This window comes from Cydia amplana, chromosome 24 (genome assembly GCF_948474715.1).
Source record: "Cydia amplana chromosome 24, ilCydAmpl1.1, whole genome shotgun sequence".
NCBI lineage: Eukaryota > Metazoa > Arthropoda > Insecta > Lepidoptera > Tortricidae > Cydia > Cydia amplana.
The window spans coordinates 3,911,876-3,927,053 of record NC_086092.1 but is presented as its reverse complement, the minus strand read 5'-3'; the positions used below and the strand labels follow the sequence as shown (position 1 = coordinate 3,927,053).

At 42.5% G+C, this 15,178-nt stretch overlaps 2 protein-coding genes across 2 annotated transcripts; one reads left to right on the top strand and one right to left on the bottom strand.

The window, feature by feature from the left end:
* Positions 1-285: 285 nt before the first annotated feature.
* On the bottom strand, positions 286-14,888 carry LOC134659225 (uncharacterized). The gene is made up of 7 exons (XM_063514853.1): positions 14,829-14,888; positions 14,571-14,706; positions 13,719-13,830; positions 12,950-13,109; positions 2,935-3,048; positions 2,314-2,454; positions 286-364 (listed from the first exon to the last, which is right to left on the bottom strand). The coding sequence occupies exons 1-7, from the start codon at positions 14,883-14,885 to the stop codon at positions 296-298; spliced, it is 789 nt and encodes a 262-aa protein (XP_063370923.1). The 5' UTR covers positions 14,886-14,888; the 3' UTR covers positions 286-295.
* On the top strand, positions 6,347-8,213 carry LOC134659224 (differentially expressed in FDCP 8 homolog). Its single transcript, XM_063514852.1, has one exon. It carries the CDS (start codon positions 6,643-6,645, stop codon positions 7,966-7,968), a length of 1,326 nt encoding a protein of 441 aa, XP_063370922.1. The 5' UTR covers positions 6,347-6,642; the 3' UTR covers positions 7,969-8,213.
* Positions 14,889-15,178: the final 290 nt, after the last annotated feature.

The window sequence follows — 15,178 nt, the reverse complement described above, 5'->3', positions numbered from 1 at the left end:
AATTTTGAAAAAAAAGTGTAGGGGAAAACTTTAAATAAAATGGCCCATCTGTCACTGTCGCACTAGTGGCGAAGGGTGATAGAGAGAGACATAAGTACTACTAAGCGTTAACGATTGGCACGTTGGCTACGCGCCGTGTAGACCTTACGAGCGCTCATGGCTCCGCCAATTTGAAATATTTCCAAACTCTGAATCGAAATTGCGGGCATCTTTCTCTGTCACTCTAATTACGCCTTGATTGGAGTGAAAGAGAAAGATGCCCTCAGGGTCAGGGTCAAACACGCCTGTTGCTGTCCTACTGGATACAGCAGTGGAAGGGATGGGTGAGTAGATAGTTGAGGACTATAGGCGTGCCGGCTGCGACCTGAACACAAAATTATTAAATTAATTACATTATAAACTACAATTTTAGGTGTAAATTATTATTAAATAGTAGGTATTACAGCAAGTTGCTTTCGTAAAACGTTACCTACGTTAATTCCTGGGATTAGTTGTCAAGCGGACCCCAGGCTCCCATTAGCCGGGTCAAAAAATGCTGGAATAACGTGAGGAAGAAGAAGGGAGTATTAAATTACTGCCACATTACCGCAATGCTGATGCTGAATTTGACGACCGGTCTGGCCTAGTGGGTAGTGACCCTGCCTGTGAAGCCGCGGTCCTGGGTTCGAATCCCAGTAAGGGCATTTATTTGTGTGAGCACAGATATTTGTTCCTGAGTCATGGTTGTTTTCTATGTATTTAAGTATTTGTATATTATATATATCGTTGTCTGAGTACCCACAACACAAGCTTTCTTGAGCTTACCGTGGGGCTTAGTCAATTTGTGTAATAATGTCCTATAATATTTTATTTATTTAATGCTATGTTCTGTTCTAGATGCCACCAGAGTGCAGTTCTAGCGCACATCCTGAGTAACTTGTATTTTGACAAGTTTTCACAAATAATTTGTTGCGAATAAATGTGACGTTATCTATGAAAAGGGACCTTATTGTCGATGGCGCTTACGCCATTATGAACGATGCTCCGATATAAATACAATGCCGCGCGACGCTGTGCGGCGTAAGCGCCATCGACAATAAGGTCCCTTTTCATAGATAATGCCCCAAATATGACATTGATGCATTAAGGCGGTTTGTTTACAGGGACCTACCGCGAAACGCAGACATTTAAATTTCGTTATCTCCTTCTCTATCGTTCGTATATGCAAGAGTGATAGAGAAGCAGATAACGAAACTTCGTATTTCGCAGTGGATCCTCTGAATGTGCTAGTGGCTCCCTCTACGCTGAGTTTTGCGTAATATTCCCTATTAGGGCTCATTTAGACGGCGCGCGAACTCGTATACGATTTTAGTTACATTGCGGAACATTGAGGTTACATCAATTCAGCCGACCGATCAAACGACGCAATGTAATCAAACTCGTATGCGAGATCTCGCCCCGTCTAAATGAGCCCTTAAAGTGGCACCCATAAGTAAGCGCGACAAAGAAATAACTGTTTCTCGCTCTCACTTATGGGTGCGACGCACCAAGGTCGAGGTGCGGTGCGATAGTGTGTTACCACAGTTGTGCCTAGGTGGGTACCTCCATCTAATGAAGCGCGTCGGGTTCCGGTTCCGTGTTGTCGGACACGTTGTCCGACGAGACGGACTTATCTTTAGTGAAACTACTGAACAACTTGCACCCTACCTCCATATCTAGATGCGCGTCGGGTTCCGGTTCCGTGTTGTCGGACACGTTGTCCGACGAGACGGACTTATCTTTAGTGAAACTACTGAACAACTTGCACCCTACCTCCATCTCTAGATGCGCGTCGGGTTCCGGTTCCGTGTTGTCTGACACGTTGTCCGACGAGACGGGCTTATCTTTAGTGAAACTACTGAACAACTTGCACCCTACATCCATATCTAGATGCGCGTCGGGTCCCGGTTCCGTGTTGTCGACACGTTGTCCGACGAGACGGACTTCTCTTTAGTGAAACTACTGAACAACTTGCACCCTACCTCCATCTCTAGATGCGCGTCGGGTTCCGGTTCCGTGTTGTCTGACACGTTGTCCGACGAGACGGGCTTATCTTTAGTGAAACTACTGAACAACTTGCACCCTACATCCATATCTAGATGCGCGTCGGGTCCCGGTTCCGTGTTGTCGACACGTTGTCCGACGAGACGGACTTCTCTTTAGTGAAACTACTGAACAACTTGCACCCTACCTCCATATCTAGATGCGCGTCGGGTTCCGGTTCCGTGTTGTCGACACGTTGTCCGACGAGACGGACTTCTCTTTAGTGAAACTACTGAACAACTTGCACCCTACCTCCATCTCTAGATGCGCGTCGGGTTCCGGTTCCGTGTTGTCGGACACGTTGTCCGACGAGACGGACTTATCTTTAGGCTCGTCCGCGTCCAGCAACATGTCGGTGGACGCATTGTCTTCAGGCACAGTGTCTATAAATACCTGAAATAGGGTATTCCACAATTTTTTATGAATGGTATCAGTCGATCAGGTTTGTTTCGAGGATCAAATGTCTGTATGGGACCTATTGTCTTAAAGCAATACAAAAGTCACAAATGATGGTCAAAGTCTGGCACCCGCACTTTACTGACGATACGCTTCTAAGAAAATGGCAATACATCGTGACGGTGTCATCATGTAAAGGCCCCTGTACACAATGGGCCAGCGTGGGCCATTCTGGGGGACGCATTTATGCGTTAGAGGGAGCGAGTGATATTGCTATCTCATTCTACCGCATGGCTGCGTCCACGCTGCGTCCCTTGGACTGGCCGGCGATGGCCCATTGTGTACAGATGCCTTAACGCTAGAAGCCGTTTCGATGGATGGAAAACAAGGAAATTGCGATGTTGTCGGTGAAATATTGCGTTTATGTATATTGTTGCTATACAATTTTTTTATAGAAGCGTCGCTAGTATACGTTACCTCGTCATCATCATGCTGGCACTTGTTGACCTGGCTCGCGTAGAGAGCCGCGTAATACTCGTACTCATCATCTTCCGAGGATTCCTCGTCTTCGTCGCATTCGAAGTAGCGGCTCTGAAACAGTAATAGAACGTAAATAAATTATATTAAGTAGTCGCGCCTACATTTTTTAATATTTGCCGTTCTTTTTTACTGGCGGAAATGGCTTGACACGAGCTTGACACACTATAGTACCTATTAATTGGTATGCCTAAAATAATACAGTAGGTATCCAGCTAGCTAGGCAGCTACCTATAGTACCTAACCCACCCTGCATAAAAACTGTTTTACTTTATATTTACTCTGCAATGAACATTGTTTAATGTTTATGTTCGTTCTTCTTGACCTAATAACATATTTAGCTCAATTTATGTAAACATTGACGTCATGAAAACAGAATACATGAATAATTTAAATTGTTTATATTATATGATATTCATCAAACCCTGTTTTCAAACAAGGCATCAATGTGCGCTGTTCATTATTGCGTTATGTTGGCAATAGCATAAACACGTTTCGTTCCACCTCACAAACAAACATAAGTTACGATTTGTACATTGAAATCAGATTATATTTTAATCTTTCACTTAAAAATATACTTTATTTTAAAAACTTATAAATAAAAAATTTGGCCTAGGTCGTGGTCACTCGGTAGGGTACCCAGAAGGCTGGCCGCATTGCCCCGCTGGATGGCAATGCTGATCCGCTGGGCAAAATATTGGCCAGCCCTCTGGTCGCCAGAAGCCTCTATAAGGCGCTTTGAGAGCTCCTTATAGAGGCTACGTGCGCTAGGTCCCCACGGCCCCAGGGTTTCCACCCCAAACGCCGCAAATATGTAGCTACTACCTAGTGTCGCATATTTGCGGCGTTTGAGGCTTTCGGCTGAGGATGCCGCCGCACCAGCACCAACTTTGGTGCTTGGAATATGGGACGGCGCCAGGGTATCTACACAGGTAGCGTCCCAGACAAGTGGCCGACCCATACTCCAAGGCACCAGCGTCATTCCGTCAGGCCTCTTGCCATCGTCCCTGGCCAGACCGTTGGGCTCGAGGACCGACGGTATCTTGGCACTGACAAGGGCCCTTCGGATGACGTCGTTGAGGCTGGCGTGGCGGGGGATCCTACCAGCGCTCCGGACACAAGAGAGGCCATGGTGGCCCAGTATGTCCACCATGGCGCCGCATTGACAGCGGTGAGGCTGGTTAGCTGATGCCCCCAAACGTAAGCTAGCTGCCAGGCGGAAGGTGGTGTTATCTAGAAAAGTACCTATGTTTGGAGATGGTAGCGCCTGCAACCACAGACCCGACTCCCACTCCGCAGACGCAAGGAGACGAGCTCGGTCTGCCGAACTAGTTGACGTATGTAAAAGGTTATTCCGTACTAGTTGACAGAGCGGCTCGTCCCATTGCCTCTGCGAACAGGGATTGGCAGGCGGGTCTGTGTTGGGACAGGTTATAGACCAAACGTTCTTGGCCTCAGAGCAGTGTGCGGCCTCCATAGATCCAATGGAAGGATCTAATATTTTCCCTATGAGGCTTTGAGCACCGTGCACCGAGGACAAGAACGCAGGTAGAGCAACACAAGAAATTTTGCGGATACCCAGGCCGCCGAACCTAATGGGTAGGCTAGCCTGGGTCCAAGATCTATCATCAAAAGGAATATTGAAAATAGAAGTGAGTGTTTCTGCGATTAATGTATCTAATTTTGAGACCAAAGTGGGGTATTTCCAAAAATGTGTACCGCGAAGTATATATGTAAATTTTGGGACGAAAAGACAATGCTTAATTATTACATAGGCTGAATGAAGATTAATTTTGGCCAAACGGAGTGATGTTGTTTTGAAATTTTGAATTTTTGAGTCGACGAAGTTTTCAAGGGATTGATCTAGGACGGGACAACCCAGGAGGTGGAGCGATTCTTTGTTAATAATTTTGATACCCGGGGCGAGTTGTCTGAAAAGGTCGATTGTATTTTCCTTGTCCAAACAGGAATCGGTGATGAAAAGTTCGCACTTGGAAAAATTAAGCGAAAGGCCAATTTTTTCCATGTCTGAATTAATTTTTTTTAAATCTTCAAGGACGGAAATCGCTTCTCCGCCGAGGGTCCCGTCATCTAAGTACCATACGTTTAATTTTGAATTTAGTTCCTTAATGATGGGATGTATAGCGAGGCTGAAAATTGCTGGGCCGAGCGGGTCGCCTTGTTGGCATCCTACAGACGAAGCCAGAACGTCGGTTTTATATAATAATTTGGAAGGAGAACTATAACATTGCCAAAGAAATTTATATGTCAGAGGAATTTTGTCTTTTATTTGAGTCAACAAGGCGCCCCTGTCTACGGAATTGAAGGCGTTGCAAACATCCACCTTAAGCAGGACCTCTCCTCCATTATGCTCGAGGAATGTTCGCACGGCGTGCACGGCAGCTTCACATCCACTTTTGGAACCAAACCCCAGTTGGACAGGTTGAAGTTCTGGGGCGAGCTTCGAAAGGATGGAGCGGCAGGCGATCTTGGCGGCAAGACGTCGAAGTGTGGTGCCAACTGCAATGGGGCGGATGCCGCCGTCTTTTTTTGTTAGGGCATAAAGGTTTGCTCCATACAGGACGTCCCTGATGCCGTCCGGGACCTGTCCGGCCAGCATGATATTCACCAGGGCCGTCAGGTCCTTTAAGAGTATATCCGCCGATTCACCACAGCCACTACACAGGAGATCTTTCAGGTGCTGAGGTGTGAGACCATCCAGACCTCCCGCTGAACCATTGGGGAAAGACATTACGGCTCCAAGGACATCCTGTGTGGTAGCAATAAGGTTTGGATCAACAGGTAGAGGAGGATTAGGCAGGCAAAGGTTTGTAGCTGGAGGTGGATGCTTGCTGTGTAAAGCTGTGAGGGTGTCAGAGTTAGATGGGGCTACTGCATCGTCAGAAAAAAGCAAGCGGGCGGCACCTTTTATGTCGCCGTCGTAAACTTTAGTCTCTACAGATTTGAATAAATTGTTGTTGCTGTTCCTAAAATGGTGAGATGTGGGATGAAGTGAAATATCCCTGCAGCAGTTGTCTTTTACTGTTTTCGTGAGTGATTTTGAATGTACATCAGAATTTATATGGAGGATTTTGAAAGTGAATGAAAGTAAGTGTTCCCAATTACGTGTGGAGTTATCTGATAGGATTGTTATTAAACAATTGTAAATATCTAAATAACATATTAGTTATTTATCTAAAACCTTTACCGTTTGAACTTTTACCCATAAATATAATTGAGTGAAACGGAACGCATTAATCAGGTAACCAACATAACGACACGAATTATTCTGTCATGTCATGTCAAATCATAGATGACGCCCCTTTTTTTCGTCTAAATCGTCTAAATTACTAAAAATACTTTGCATCTAAATTCTATCTTATTATAATAGCAGTAAAGATGTTCAATTGTATACTTGAGCGTGTAACGTATAGAAAATAGTCCGAATAGTCTCATTCGTAGTAAAAAATGACGACACTAGGGAAATATTTTTAATTGGTCAAAACAAAGGGAAAGACCAGTGAAGACGCATGAATGGACTGCGTTGCGTTACGTAGTGTGTTAAAACTAGGCGACCGCCCCACCAGACTTTAATTGTGCCACAGAAACAGTTAAAAGTTCTAGTTAATGTGATTATAGTGCTCAACAATGGCTGCAGCGTTCGACTCGCCCAAATACCACAACAGTTTAATTTGCTGCAGCCCACGAACGGCGGACGCTTACTCGAAATCATCCTCGTCGACCTCGGGTTGTGTCTCTGCTGATGAAAGCTACGATTCCTTAAATCAAGTACCGAAAACGATAGCGATTAAAAAACTAAAGATCCACAGCACAGCAACGAAGGAAGAAGTCGAAAAGGCGATAAAACAGTGCAAGGAACTAATTTTAAACAGCCAACAGTGCTCCGATGAGCGTAAATGGCTGGTTAGATATCTAGTCGAACTGCGATTACGTTTAGAAGATATTAAGGATACTGACGGACAACCTAGATTAGGCGTATGTATAAAAGGTCACCATTTTAAGCAACAAACGACGCCTCAGAACAGAAAACAGTACTGCGACCATTGCAGTGGTGTAATATGGAGTATTGTACAAAGCTCATACATTTGCAGCGACTGTGGGTATTTAAGTCATTACAAATGTGTAGACTACATTTGCAGGGTTTGTGCGCATGTTGTTATGACTGACAGGGGGCAGTTAGAGATGGATATCTGTCCGGAAAAAGGTTTAGCAACTCAAGACTATAAATGTGCGGAATGTGCAACCGCGCTCACATTTAAAGACGCTTGGAACGAGCCAAGGCTATGTGACTACACTGGCTTGTATTTCTGCGCAACTTGCCATTGGAATGATCAATCAGCGATACCTGCTAGAGTTGTACACAATTGGGACTGGGACAAGCATTATGTATCACGTCTCGCCTTCCAGATGTTAAATCTAGCTTGGAATCTGCCTTACATAGATATAGAGAGCATTAATCCGAAGCTGTTCAACTTTATAGCGGAACTTGAATGGGTGCATAAGATGCGGAAAGACCTTGAGTGGATGAGGAGATACTTATGTGCCTGTTCAGAAGGCTCCGCTCTTCTTTCACCGTTATTTATGCAGCTAGGAGATATAAATAAGAAGTACAGTATGGCACATTTGCAAGCAATTAATGATGGGACTCTAGAAACGCAACTAACAGAGTTGACGGAAGTCTGCCGCACTCACATAACCAACTGCAGTTTATGCTCAGGGAAGGGCTATTTATGTGAAATATGTAGTAACAATGAGATTCTCTATCCGTTTGACAGCGGGGCCATAATGTGTAACAAATGTAACACCATGCTTCACCGAGTCTGCTGGCTCCGCAAGGGACAGAAGTGCCCCAAATGTGTCCGTTTAGACGAACGTAAAAAACTACATGTAGTTACCGACGAAGCTGACACAACCGCTGAACATGAATATGACATAGACAAATTCGTTGAATGATTTGACATTAACATTTTATTTTGTACATTATTTTGCCAAACTAACATTTATTAAGTCATTGGACTTGCAAAACATACATAGAATTTTGTAATATAACATTAATTAATGGTGCTGTACATTTTAGCAATAAAATATGTTCATAGCTTTAAATAAATGGCGTAATTAATTATAAAAAGAGGTTCACAATTTGGCATTACTCGCAATTTTAGCTTCCTCAAATATAGTTTAGACTAAAATATTAACTCGCTTTCATATTTTTAATTATAATCAACTGTTTATATTGATTGATATTTGTGTAAGTATAATCTTTTGACCACTAACAATTTGTTTATTGATTTCAATGTATGTAACTATTTTTGTATTGACTTTCTTTTGACATAAAAAATATCTTTGGCCTGGTGCTGATCAAATATATCAGACCAAACAAGATGCTCATAATCATCTGAACATGATTATCATCAAGGATTTACATATATAGCATGTTCATTATTTTCAATCAATAATTTTAGAGCATACATCTATTACAGATATATTTGATGATGATAAAAAAAAGCCTTGCTTGAATTTATATGTAGATTTAAAAATTGGACTTCCAAATAAGGTTGACACGTAGAATGTAAACGTTTACTTATTTATAGCGACATTGTTGTTTATGTATTTGTGACGTTATCTATGAAAAGGGACCTTATTGTCGATGGCTCTTACGCCATTATGAACGATGCTCCGATATAAATACAATGCCGCGCGACGCTGTGCGGCGTAAGCGCCATCGACAATAAGGTCCCTTTTCATAGATGATGCCCCATTTGTGTTAGACCATACAGGGCTATAACCGCGAAAATCAAAGTACGCAAATTGCGGCCATTTTTCCCTGTCACTTACGTCTTCATTGGAGTAAAAAAGAAAGATCCTCGCAATTTGCGAATTTCGGTTTTCGCGGTAGCCCCTCAGATGTCAGGGGAACAGACGGCCTGTGATTTTGTATGTTGTTCCCATTGACATATATATATCTCAGGACTAGCCTTACGGACAATAAGAATGGAGCATGAATGGGACCAGTACAGCGGTGTGATAACGCTGCAACGTTTGGTTGATGAGTTCGCATCACGCGCGCGCGGCGGCGCCATTGGTCGCAACTAGTTGCGTTATACACGATTGGCTCGAATTCGTGAGTAACACCGCTGAACTAATACCATTTTTAGTGCACGTAAGGCCAGTCCTGGTTGTTCCATTATCTCGTATGTTAATGTTAAGTTAGATATTTGTTAAATCCGGGGGCACGGCAGTGCCCCCGCCAAGTTTTATATTTACAGTGAAATACATATTAAAACTATTAGAATCATATTGTATTTAATTTAATGAGTCAGTACAATCAATTCTCTCCATTCAAACATAGTCCTAATTTTCCTCTCGAGATATTTATGTTAAGGAAAAAAAATACACAGTTTGATGTATATTAACCATAGCTAAGATGCCTTTTCGTTTGACTCTTTTCGATCTGTCTTTTTTATGAACCAGTTTGCGTAGGATATTTTTAATATAAAAAAAAACAATGTACCTAGCTAGCTATAAAGGGCCTCTACTCTACTCACCTCACAGATAATTGCACGCGATTTGCGCTATATTCAAGGCCGGATTTCCGCTTAGGCCCAAAAGGTCCGGGGCCCAGGCAACCTAGCAATGGTTTTGCGATCTAGATCCCTCTAAATTCTTAGTGCCATACCAAGTGCCTAGGGGCCCTAGGTCTCTAAATCCGGGCCGGGTAAGCAGCATTGGATCGATTGAATTCGTTGCACCTACTTAGAAATTATCTAAACTGCATGTAATTATCGGCGAGGACTTGAGAGTGGCCCTGTTTTATCTGTTCTAAAAATGGGTCACTGGGCCACTTGTAGAATATTCCGATCCGTTGGTCACTAACTCGGTCAGACCTTGCCGGGACACGTGCTAATCTGAAGGCCGATTGATAACCCGGGGCGTATTATAAATCAGAACCAGATTATACAGTTAGTGTAAATAAATAAATAAAAAAAAAAAAAATGCATACATTGCAGTTTAATTAAGGTTCATAAATAATATGTCGCGCAGATATGATTCATTTTGATAATGAAAACGGGTCACTTAACTCACTTTGTATGAAAATGGCTATACATATACGAGCAGGCTTGGCTCACTCCGCGATTTCGTCGCGTCACTACAAGTACCTACATTCCTACAAGTACATGCGGCCCACACCAATTTTGGTGTCTAGCCATCTGTCGTATTAGACGCGTTTTGTTAGAGGGCGAACCTTCTGTACCTAGTACTCTTATCTATTCTGTGATACGAGTTAGACTAAGCTAAGTTGGCAACGATTTCGATAGCCCAGACTGCTGTCATAAAGTCATAGAAGTTTGACGTTTAAAACAACACTTGCACAATCTGATCTGCATGGGCTATCAAAATCGTAAAGTACCTAAATATAATCATTTTATAGGTACCACGCCAATGCGAAACAAGTATACAGAATTACAGAACCTTGTAAGCGGTTATCGTAGCCAATGGACTCTTCTGACTCCAACGGTGTTATGTTATACGTTACCCTTTCTTGAAGACCCCGTACCGTACCTATACCTAGTCTAGGGTGACATATACCTAATACCTATAGGCACCTAGTCCAGGGTGCCTAGCCAAGGTGACAATCGCTTACGCTACGATAACGAAAATGCTTTGTATCTCTATCACTCTTCCATATTGGTGCGACAGTAAAAGTTGCGTTTCTTTCGCTACGGAGCGTAACCGATTGGCATGTTGGCTACGCACCCTGAACTGCGATATTCGCCGAAATTAGGTTGTTCTACTTATTCCTAAGGACTCTTACTGCGGAACTAGAAGTATTGTAATGGATAGATATCTGTTATCACAATCACGCACGACACGTGTCTGATCAATGTCTATCATATAACGAACGACTTATCTAACTATTACATCATATTTTATTCATACAAAGTGATTTTGTTATGTATGACCATACTCTTGAGGGCTGAGTTGTTCGATATGACCTACTTTATCCTCAGATTATGGTCAGAGGGCCTACCGCGAACCTCGTTCGACGAGTTGCCTCCCTGTCACGCTTACGTACGAATTTACAAGTGCAACAGAGAAGCAACACGTCGAACGTGGTTCGCGGTAGGCTCTCAGGTCAGACATAACAAAACCACTGATATATATCACAATCGAACCAGGCGGCCTAGCCAAGGTGACGATAGCTTGCGTTTCGCCATCGAATCGCTTTGTGTCTCTCTATCACTCTTCCAATTAGTGTGACAGTGACAGACTTTGCGAATCGCTACGTAGATTCGATGGCGAAGCGCAACCGATTGTCACCTTGGCTAGACCCGCGGGGTAGCCGCGGCCTGGGTCTCGGTGTCACATACCTACGCGTTGCCGACCAGAGATGTGAAAAATACTTTATAATAAGTATTTAAATACAAAATACAAATACTTCCTTGATATAGGTACTATTTCAAATGCAAAATACAAAATAGTTTTTGAATTTGTATTTGAAATACCTACAAAATACGAAATAGGTTTTTTTTTAAATACTTTTTAAAAATACAAATAGTTTGCGATAAAAGGTACTCGGAATAGTGAATACCTAGTCTGAATTAAAAAGTATTACTCAGAATATCCGAATTGAAAAGACTCTCTTAATTCTTTGAAAACAGTGTGTCAATCAGTCCTCTATCTAAAGTGCAAATTTTTAGTTGTTTGCTCATATTAACCGGAAGGATGGATGGATGATGGTTTATAACGGACTATTTTTAAAAGCATTAATTTAGATTTGTAATGTTTTACAGCTAGTATAATGCCTCTCGTTAGTGTGATGAAAACGTCTCGTTTGTGCAGAAAAGTTTCATCAGGGCAGAAAAGTTTGTTCTCCTCTCGTACCTTGAAACCCTCGCAACACTCAAGATTCCACTTTTTTAACCACTCGCTACGCTAGTGGTCATGTGCGACGTTACTAAACAGATTCAACAGTTCCATGTTAAAAGAAGGAGAGAGTTGCCAGGATTGTAACATCAGAAGAGATTGTAACTCCTACCTACATTACCTACTATAAAGTATTTTGTATTTTGAAAATAGAAAATAGGTCCCAAAAACTATTTCAAATAAAATACAAAATAGTTTTCTTCAAAAGGTATTTAAATACAAAATAGGGATTTTGCATTTTGTATTTGCATTTTAAATACAAGTAAGTATTTCAAATAAGTCACATCTCTGTTGCCGACCCTGTAAAAATCTGTAAGTACTTAATAGTCTCCATTCTTGAAGAAGTCTAGAGAAAGAAGTTCTTCTGTTCCTTTTCCGCGGAACCACACGTCATTATAAAAACTGCTAGATCGATTTCGATAAAAGAAATGGGACTACCTGTGGGCAGGAATTTTCCAAATCGGTCCAGGCGTCTTCGAGTAATCGGGGAACATAGATAAAAAGAAACCGGCCATGTGCGAGTCGGACTCGCGCACGGAGGGTTCCGCACCATCAACAAAATATAGAGCAAAAAAATCGTGTTTGTTGTATGGGAGCCCCCCTTAAATATTTATTTTATTTTATTTTTAGTATTTGTTGTTATAGCGGCAACAGAGATACATCATTTGTGAAAATTTCAACTGTCTAGCTATCGCGGTTCATGAGATACAGCCTGGTGACAGACGGACGGACAGCGAAGTCTTAGTAATACTTAGGGTCCCGTTTTTTACCCTTTAGGTAAAACCCTAAAAAAGATTTTGGTGAAGGAAAACATCGTGAGGAAACCGGACTAATCCCAATAAGGCCTAGTTTACCCTCTGGGTTGGAAGGTCACATGGCAGTCGCTGTCGTAAAAACTAGTGCCTACGCCAATTCCTGGGATTAGTTGCCAAGCGGACCCCAGGCTCCCGTGAGCCGTGGCCAAAATGCCGGGACAACGCGAGGAAGAAGAAGAACTATTATAACCTACCTGACATTCCAGACACCGGCATGAGTCCCTGTAGGTGCACGTAGTGAGGGCTGCCAAGTGTTTCAAGTAGGTGTGCGACTGCAGGCGACGTTTGCGTCGCGCGAGCGAAGTTATTGCGTTGAAGATGTTCACGCGACGGCCTTTGGATTTTGGTGTGTCACTGTTGACAAGAAAATAAAAGTAAATTAGATATATTATATAATATATTAGAGGTTGGCTAGGCAAGTAGTGTGTGATAATCATTCTCCATCGTATTTTCACGGAAACGTACGAACGTGTCTTGCTATTTCAGTCGGTCTCGGTACAACAAGTACTGAGATTGACTGAAGTAGCATGACAAATACGAACGTTTCCGAGAAAATACGATGGAAAACAATTAGGTATGCACTACATCTGTATTACGGGACAATCATACACGAATCACGAATCGTCTTATTGCCCACACAATAAGAAAATAATCGGTCATTAGCATTACAGAGCATGATATTTTGTGGCCAGATAAGGATTTTTTTTTGGTCAGCAGGCCTGACTCTATTATGTTGATTAAAATGTTCCTGTCTACATTTTTTTAACATAATGTTACTTTCGGATTTGATTTAGATATCTTTCTTTTTCAATTTTACTAGTTTTTTAGTGTCAACGTCCTTGGATGGTTAGCACTTGGCATTGGCACAAACGTTAATCTCGGAGTAGCTCAGGGTTCAATTTTAGGGCATCTTCTCTTCCCTCTATTTGCTTATTTACACCTAATAGACAAAAGAGAGGTCACCTGTCATCAACATTGCCGTTTAGCTGCGCTGGTCTCATGTCCTCGCATAGCGCCGTCTCACTCGGCCGCCGTTTAGCTCGCCTCTTCACTCCCGTATTGTTGTCCTCGTTTACTTTAACAAATGTTAATATGAAAATTTTATAATTTACATGCAAATTCAAATATAAAACGTCAACGGGTTAGTTACCAGTGCTCCATTTAATTTTCATTTAACTTCACTGACGAATAAGTACAAACCAAAACTATATAAAACCGCAGCCATGAACTATTATTACCTAGAGTCTGTTCGGAAAGAGAAGAGTCGTGGAATGTATGGGGCCCCATACCCCATTCTTTTTTACGAGTCTTGTGAAGGGATTCTTCGCCAAAGCCTTGGTATTGCAGGCACACAGTCTGTCCTGGCATGTAAAAACCACCTTATCAAATATTTGCGAGTCCATGTCTAGCCAGAGAGACCTGGGGGTCTACCGCGAAAACCGAAATTCACAAATTGCGGGGATCTTTCTCTTTTACTCTCATTAGACGTAATGAGAGTGACGGAGAAAAATGCCCTCAATTGACGAACTTCGATTATGGCGGTTATATCCCTGGCTGTGGAGCCTGTTTGGGAAGAGTTCCCGTTTTCTACATCCTAGGGCCGGTCCGGTTGGTTGAGTAGGGATATATGTGCTAGAGGAAGAGCCCCTACAAGATGGTCGGATTCCATTAGACTAGCATGTGGTTCCATGCAAAGGGCAGCCCACATAGCCCTTGATCGCGTCAAATGGAGGGACATAGTTGTTGGTCACGACTCACGATCCTCAGTCATGAGGGAACGACGAAGAAGAAGATATGTAGTAAGGAAGTAGGTACCGTTAATATCGTTGTCGTTGCACCATCGCTCGTTGTTCTGCGAGTCCGTGTCTGGCCAAAGGGAGCTAGCTGTGGAGCCAGTTTGGGAAGAGTTCCCGTTTTCCACGTCAAAAGGACGGTCGGGTTGATTGAGGACCTTAAAAATTTCAGAGGAATTTAATTTGGGCAAATTAGGAGACGCTAATTGTCGCGTTTTATACAGTTCAATATTGACATATTTAATTCGCCGAGGTGCATTCAAAAAATATAAGTACCTACCTGATAATGTGCTCTAGTCCCCAGAAAAAACACCGCTCCAGAATTTCCGCCGTTCATTTTATCCCTAAAACAGACAATAATGATTAAGCGTAGGTAAGTATTCTAACTATGCCGCTTTCGGATGAAAGAAGAGTTTATGGACAATTAATTAGTTTAATTTCCCTTATATGTATAATATTATTATGTTGCCACGCCCTTATAGGGTCCATGCTGTACCTAATCTAAGTTAACACCTGTAATACCATGGATTGCGATTAAATGATTATGATTATGATTATGAAGCGCCTGGGGGCCAACCGCGAACCACGTTCGACGTGATGCCTTTCTGTCGCACTTGTAAATTAGTACCT

Bases quoted from the DNA above. Each gene is read 5' to 3' on its own strand.
- LOC134659224 (XM_063514852.1), top strand. From the start codon at position 6,643: ATGGCTGCAGCGTTCGACTCGCCCAAATACCACAACAGTTTAATTTGC.
- LOC134659225 (XM_063514853.1), bottom strand. From the start codon at position 14,885: ATGAACGGCGGAAATTCTGGAGCGGTGTTTTTTCTGGGGACTAGAGCA. The intron at 13,831-14,570 runs GTACCTACTTCC...CATTTGTTAAAG, and splicing joins CAACGACAACGATATTAACG to TAAACGAGGACAACAATACG. The intron at 3,049-12,949 runs GTAGGTTATAAT...TTACTGTTTCAG, and splicing joins GCCGGTGTCTGGAATGTCAG to AGCCGCTACTTCGAATGCGA.